Source organism: Echinops telfairi, unplaced genomic scaffold (genome assembly GCF_000313985.2).
Source record: "Echinops telfairi isolate 266 unplaced genomic scaffold, ASM31398v2 ScPeMD7_4;HRSCAF=17, whole genome shotgun sequence".
NCBI lineage: Eukaryota > Metazoa > Chordata > Mammalia > Afrosoricida > Tenrecidae > Echinops > Echinops telfairi.
This window is the reverse complement of record NW_022103900.1, coordinates 16,338,729-16,346,425: the sequence shown is the minus strand read 5'-3', so window position 1 is coordinate 16,346,425 and position 7,697 is coordinate 16,338,729. Positions and strand designations below refer to the sequence as shown.

General features: G+C 49.5%; 1 protein-coding gene across 1 annotated transcript in view; it reads left to right on the top strand.

Moving 5' to 3' along the window:
- TANC1 (tetratricopeptide repeat, ankyrin repeat and coiled-coil containing 1) overlaps positions 1-7,697 on the top strand; it is a 296,536-nt gene that overhangs the window by 235,172 nt on the left and 53,667 nt on the right. The window contains exons 8-9 of the mRNA XM_045298122.1: positions 769-1,032; positions 6,528-6,650. Of these exons, the coding sequence (XP_045154057.1) occupies positions 769-1,032; positions 6,528-6,650 (387 nt within the window). The remainder of the gene's footprint in view (positions 1-768; positions 1,033-6,527; positions 6,651-7,697) is intronic.

The window sequence follows — 7,697 nt, the reverse complement described above, 5'->3', positions numbered from 1 at the left end:
GATTGCATCTGTCCTCCGTTATCCTCTCCGGCATTTTTCCCAACTTAGGAGCAAGGAGTTGCCATCCCTCGGCCTGGAGGCTGGCCTTGTTTCTTGGCGGTTGAGTTTTCAGCCCACGCTGTACTTCCCCATGTGCTAGTCGCATGGAGCCGCTGCTTTCTGTGACTTAGGGAACTAAGCTCGTCTCTGGGCCACCTGGAACAGATGTTCTAAGGTTTAAATCTAAGGATCCAGTCTTCTGCTTGACTTCCGGAGGGCACTTTTTGCTATAGATTTTCTTCACTTTTAAAATGAATTTACCATTGTCTTATCTGACATCAGCCCCCACCCACATCCCCTGTAAACGAGTGTTGTTAGTTTGAAACGGATATTTACTGGTCCGAAGGAATTTAACTAGATAAGACCTCTTCTGTGTGAACATTTCTTGGGCAAAAAGAGGATCGATGATCTCCAAATTACATAGATTTACTGTTAACTCCCAGAGACTTTGGGACAACTTTTTCATTATCTTACCAGTTTGGTTTTTGGTTTTGGTTTTTCCCTTCCCTGTAGAGGGATTTAGCTGTTTATTTTCCCCTGATAAGCAACATTCTTATAATTGACCAAAATACACCATATGAAACATACTTAGATAAAAATCTTTGTGGACCAGAAAACTTTCCATTGATCACCGTGGGGGTGGAGGGAGTATGCACAGTTGTAACCCTTGACAGCCGAGCGCTAAGCACCGCCTGGCCACCCACACTGTATTTTGGTCTCTCCTTTCAGCCACCATCACAAGCTCATCAGAGAACGATGACCGAAGTGGCTCCAGTCTGGAATGGAGTAAAGACGGAAGCCTGAGGCTGGGGGTTCAGAAGGGAGTGCTGCATGACCGCAGGGCAGACAATTGCTCCCCGGTGGCAGAAGAGGAGAACACTGGGTCAGCGGAGAGCTTGCTGCCTAAAGCGGAAGCCTCAGTTGGAGATGGTCCAGTGCCCTATTCTCAGAGCTCCAGCTCGCTAATAATGCCACGGCCCAACTCGGTTGCAGGTAAGGACTCCCCTCTCCCCAGCCGGTGATCTCACTGGCTCTGAGGACTCCCATGTTCAGGGTCTTCTCGGGGTGTAGTCGATGGGGAATCTAACCCAGGCACAGCCCGGCTTGGGCTCCTGGGTCTGACGCTTAACCTGTGCTCGGCCTTGGCATTATCCATCGGTGAGTGTGCCCAGGCAGCACGGAATGTGCTGGAATTTTGTCAGCCCGTGACTTGGACCCCGCGGCTCTTTGTGTCTGAGGGGAGAAAGCACAACCTCCCCGCCCCCCACCTGTCCTGGCCCCGGGATTGTTAAGGAGAATGATTGCTCATATTAGCTCTGCGAGTTTCTGATCCAGCCTTCAAAGTCATTTTTGTGTAATTGAGTCCCATCACACAGAAGCAAAGTCGAGTTCTATATAATTTAGCTGTAATGGAACTCAGCTGAAACTGTCAACAGCTGGAGGGAGACCGTGGCTGATGAGGAAATGACTGGGCTGGACAGACAGGCTTAGCGAGCTGGGGCGCTGGAACCGAGCGAGGAGGAGGAGGAGGAGGAGACACGGGCCCGCTCGCCCCGGGACTGTGGACCCGTCAGGGTCAGGGGTGGTCCCAAGAAGCAAGGAGATGAGCTTGGGGGGTGCAGGGAAAGGACGCTGCCTCTGAGCAGGGGTGCCTGGTGCCCTCAGGTTGAATTCAGAAGGGGAACATGTTGGGGTCCTCCTTCGTTACCAAGGCCGAGCTTACACTTTCTCTTCTGCCAAGAGTTGCATGGCCTGGATACCTCTCCTACATCAAAGGGCTTTGCTGTCATTTGCCCTGCTCTCTCGGGATGCCGGGCCATTCTGGTTGTTCCTGGGTGCTTTTTTATACAGCGTCACTCTGAGGTGGCTGGTAAAGAAATAGCCCTAATGGAAAAGCTCCGAGGCTCGACTAATTCCCTTTCAAAGGAAGTCGATGGCTTGGCTCCAGAGGAGGTATTTGGAGCATCTGCCAGAGAGAAGCGCTGAGGAGCATTATGTCTAGCGAGTGACGATGCCCCGCCTCCATAAAGCTCTGAGCCCGCCCACCGCTGGCCCCTTGAACAGAACCTGGGAGCTGCTTACCTCCTTTCCAGGCCTGCTCGCTGCAATTGCCCAGAACTGAGAGCTTCAGCCCCTGGCGAACTTGTAGTCAACTTTGAAAATTGGGAAACATGTTCATGCAAGCGTGGATGCCTGCGTCCTCCCAGTGCTAAAAGCACCCCTTTCAGGGTTCTGTTTTCTGCCTGGTGGTCTTTGATGTGGTTGGTCTCCGGGCACGTGGAGTGACAGTGGGTGTGAGCTGAGGTTCTCCAGGAGGCGGCAGCAGTGCTAGAACAGGGCTTGCTGGTTTCTGCTGGGCTCATTCATTACCTTGGACACATACCAGTGGGCTAGGCCTCCTGGGGAAGGGTGTGGGGGCGGGGGGCAGCTTTACCTGCCTGGCACTTCCTGGCCTACGAGTTTGCCTGTTGCTTCTGTGTTGCATCACTTAGTAAACGTAAAGCATAATTTTGGAAGGAAACATCAAGGCAAGGGCCTGGCTTGACAGTCGGTGAGCTTTGTGTCTGGCAGAGCCTTTGTTGCTGAGACCCACCTACCTCAAATCTGCATCTCGGCTACCAGGGGGTGACCTACAGACGCAGCAGTTGTTGTCTAGCAAGTAGAAGGCAGGGTGTTATGAAGAGAGCCCAGTAAGCAGTGCTCATGGTTAGAAGGGAGGCACGTGGATCCAAGGCATATAGAAAGGACCTCATACTGGAATCTCTTAGGAGTGTCATATAGAAAGGACCTCATACTGGAATCTCTTAGGAGTGTCTGTATGTTAACTGAAATAAGTTACCATTTGGTGGGAAAGGTGTTTTGACGTGTAGGGGCAGAGGCCTCCAGTCACAGCTCCCCTGTGGGGACTCAGCCTTTGGTGGGGGTGGGGGGAGCAGTGAAATCCCAGGCCATCAGTCTTACCTGCCATTGAGCCTGTACCCAAGGGCTCTGGTGTCTCGGTGCACAGGCCGTCAAGTCTGGTGCAGGGAACCGTTTTCGCCAGAGCACGTCGCTTCCTTTTGCAGGTGAGGCCACTGTCCAGACGTTCTTTGCCAAGGTGTCGGCCAGCATGGCGTTCATTTGTAATGCTGCTACTGGGTTGTGATTGCGCCTCCCACCCAAGTGAAGAGCATGGGCCCCCTTTAACTTGAAAAAAAAAAAAAGATGGCGTGAGAATCCTTTAAAATTCTATCGTAGGTACTTTAGAGGATGGGAGATTTGGTCTACTCATTTCAGCTACTTTCCCTCCTTTTGAAACTCTGTCAGTGAATCTCAGAACAGCTCAGTGGTTATCCAGTTTTCTGTCCTTTCTTGTTAAAACAGTTTTATTGACACTTCATCCACATGTCACACAATTCAATAGTTCAACACTATCAAGAGTTGTACAGTCATTATCACAGTCAACTTTAGAACATTTTCTTCCTTCACCCACCCACCCGCCCCTCCCTGGTTAAATAGCTTTTAAAAGGAGTTGCATAATCACCATCAGTTCTAGTACCCCGCCCCCAGTTTTCTTGATAATTGGTAGTAATCGACAAGTGGTCATTTCTTTTATTGGCATTTTTACCTTTGAGAGAAGGGCCCATCTACGACCGATGGTTTCAGCAGCTGTTTCTCTTCGCTCCATGTAGAGGTGAAGCCCCCCACCTCCCTACCCCAGACCACTTCCCTGCAGCATCTTGAAATGTGTTGCACACCCAGATGTGTGTGTGTGTGTGTGTGTGTGTGTGTGTGAAGTGTAGAACCAGTCGTAGAGGTGTTAGCAGTAGGTTGCTTGCAGCGAGACATTATAGCTTTGTCTCTGAGTTTCCTGGGCCCTAAATAGTGTTTTAGGATTGTCGTCCCGTGCTGACAGTGAGTCTGAGTCTTCTCCTGGTGACGACTGAGGAGCTGCTACAAGGCTGAATGTGGCCCCTGTCACCTGTCCTGGGTCAGTGGGGGACACCAGGGCACAGAGCTCAGCCGCTGAAGTGTGTTGCTCCCGGCACGTTGCTGATTGCAAAATCAAGTAGAGGGGATGGGTGGCCTGCTGCTCTGCTGCGTGACGGACCCTTCCGTGGCGGCAGGCCTCCAGACGGCGGCGCTGAGGAGGCACTGAGGGGCCATTGCCTACTTTGGCGCAAAGGCTGCCGTGGCGGCAAATCTGGAAACGGAGACCGCCGAAGTCTCACCATCTCGGGTGAGACTGGGGCTTTCATTTTCTGTCTCCCTTATTCTAGTAATCCTTTATTCAGACATCTTGTCGAGTCTCACAATCTTTTTTTTAATAATCATTGTATTGACTCGTACAACTCTTAACACAATCCATACATCCATCCATTGTATGTCAAGCACATTTGTACATGTGTTGCCCTCATCCTCAAAACATTTGGTTTCTACTTGAGCTCATAGTATCAACTCCTCATTTTCCCCCTTCCTCCCCACTCCTCACTCCCTCATGTACCTTACCCTTGATAATTTATAAATTATTATTTTGTCGTATCTTACACTGTCCAGTGTCTCCCTTCACCCACTTTTCTGTTGTCCGTCCCCCAGGGAGGAGGTTATATGTAGATCCTTGTAATTGGTTTCCCCTTTCTCTTTCACGTTCTCTCCACCCTCCCGGTATTGCCACCCTCACCACTGGTTCCGAAGGAATCATCTGTCCTGGACTCCCTGTGTTCCTAGTTCCTATCTGTACTAGTGTACATCCTCTGGTCTAGCCAGATTTGTAAGGCAGAATTGGGATCACCTTCCCAATATGATCGCTGAAGACAAATGTGCATAAGCAAATGTGGTGAAGAAAGCTGATGGTCTGGCTGTCAAAAGATAAAGCATCTGGGGTCTTAAAGGCTTGAAGGTAAACCAGTGGCCATCTAGCTCAGAAGCAACAAAACCCACATGGATGAGTCTCACAATCTTAATCTTTGGAATTGTCCACAGCGATAACCTGAGCGCTACCCACAGAGGGGAGCCAATCCAGCTCAGATGGCAGCTCCCGCTTGGAAGTGAATGGCCTGATGTTTTATGGCTGCGGCTGCCTTTTCTCACTTGGACCCTGACATGATAGACCCTGACCTCTGACAGTGAGGCCAGAAAGGAGCCTAGGAACATGTTCCAAACAGTGTCAGGCAGGAGATTGGGGAGGTGGGTGTGGTCCCGTCAACCCTCTCAGCAGTGTCCCAGGTGTCCCAGGCTGAACATGGAGGGTCTGCGCAAGAAAGGCCGGGCCAGCTGCTTCCATAAAGATGACAGCCAGGACCACTATGAAGCAGTTCCACTCCATAACACACTCTGCAGAAACAGCTTTCCTTCCTTTGTGTGGGTTTTGGAATGGAATTACTTAGCTGAATTGTGTTTGAGGGGAGAGGTTTGCAAGGTAGCAGACTGCGTGCGTGGAGGTTCGCCCAAATGTGCGTGTGCGTGGTGTGTGAATGGACTGAGGATATACACCTGAAGCAGCATAAAGGTTTGCTCCTGTCCGGCGGGGTGCAGGTGCCCCTCGTGGAAGGTGAGTAGAGCAGGTGTTGGCTGGTCCCTGCGAGAATGTAACGAGGGGAGCAGTCCTACTGGAGGGTTAGGTTGCTGAATGGACTTACCCACTGGGCTGGAGTTCAAACTGCCAGCCTGCCATGTAGCCAGCCCAGCAGGGGGGCATTCCCAGTGGGAGGAGGAAGGGTACTGCAGCCTGACAGTAGGGGAAACAGGGTGGGTGATGATTTTGGACATCTGATGCTGGGTGGCAGCTAGCTGGGTGCGATATTGGTGCCTATAAGGTAGCCAGAATATGTCCACAAGGCAGGTGGCCCAGCTTGACTTCTGTCCCCTCACAAGTTGGTCCCACGATGTTTTTATTTGCCCTTGTAAGTCATAGACTTCAGAATGCAACTCTGTAGCCTCCTCATTTGTCCCCAAATTATGGGTCTATTTGTTATCCTGGAAGATAATCTTATGTCCGAAGTCAGTGGTTTATGTTCAGTCATTAATCTGAAAACTGCATTAGGTTAATCTTATTTAGATGTCTCTCACAGCGACCCAAGTTGTACATGTAGATAGGAAGGGGGTTGCTTAAAAGCAAAACCATGTGCACATTTGCTTTCAAGACTTGCCAGTAATTCTTTTGTGCTGGTTACTTTATAACACAATTTATAAAGTGAAGTGTGTGTGCTTACAGCCTTGATACTTTGTACAGGTGTCTGTGCACGCTGAAACTGTCGATTGGGTCAGAGGTAAATGTGGTGAGCTTGCTCTTTAGACACACCTATCAAGCACACATATGTGCACCTGACAAAAAGTTACCATACACCGTGTCACTGGGCGAGTGAGCGGGGCAAGCGAGCCCCACACGCCTTTCAGTGACGTTCGTTGGAAGCCTGACCCCAGTGGCTCTAGTCGTTTAGACCGTGAAGTTGTTTGGGGATGAAATTAGCTCAACTTTGAAGACACTGAACTTCGGTTTAATGTTACAGCGACAAGCTCAACCAAATTGGAAGATCTGAGCTACTTGGACGGACAGCGAAATGCACCGCTTCGAACGTCCATGCGGTTACCGTGGCACAGTACGGCAGGAGGCCGGCCGCAGGAAGCTAAAGGTATTTTTTTCCTGGCACCCTCTGTGATCCTGGGTGTAACAAGCTCATTCACAAACTACGGAGGTCTGTCATCACCTGTCTTTTTTTTAGCTTTTTTTTTAAATTATGTGAAGTGTGTGTGCTAAGCAGTTTTTCCTGCAAGGTGTGTTGTGGGGTATCTTTATCAGTTTGGAGATTTTTTTTTCTTCACATTTTTTTATCTTTATTTAACAAGTTGTTCTGATTTTGAAGCAACGCTTTTTTTTTTTACTGATCCTCATTTAAATGTACTTGTGTGCATTATTTTCCACTCCGTATTTTATTTTTTAAAGATCATTTTATTGGGGGCTCTTACGGCTCTTTGAACAAACCATACATCAGTTGTATCAAGCATATTTGTACATATGTCGCCATCATCATTTTCTGAATATGTACTTTCTATTTGAGCCCTTGGTATCAGCTCCTCTTTCCCCCTCCCTTCCCCATGGGGATTCTTTCTTGAACATGATTAACTGCTTGACTGTGGGTGTTGAAGAATCATTCTGCAGCAGGTATTTTGCAATCAAATAGATGAGTATTCACCGTTACCAACATAGACTCAGCTGTATTTCGGCTCCCTGGCCTCCTGGCCACCTCCCAAGTCCACCCAGAGCACACAGCCTTCAGCTGCCTTCTCCCCACGAGCAACGCCGCATTCCACCCCCTGGGGCAGTGCATCTGCCTCTAGGCGAATGTGTTCCCAGGAGTGGGAGGAACAGGTCTTAGATACAGTTTCCGACCAACTAGTGAGCTGTCTGGTGGCCTTTGGCATCACGTAGTCCCACCCTTAGTGCCTACGCCTCCGAGTACTGATGATGGGGAGACAGCAAAGACCAGAAAGTCATTTTCTTAGGACACTTGCAGAGCCCATGTGGTAGACCAGTCAAGGCCTACCAGAAAAAGTACGAAGAAAGCCTGAGTGGGAGTACTTAGCTTTCTTAAAAACTAGAGTGTAAGTACTCACTATGTGACATAACAAGGGTGATTTTGGGTGGAGGTGTGCGTAAAATAATGATATTCTTGAAAAAA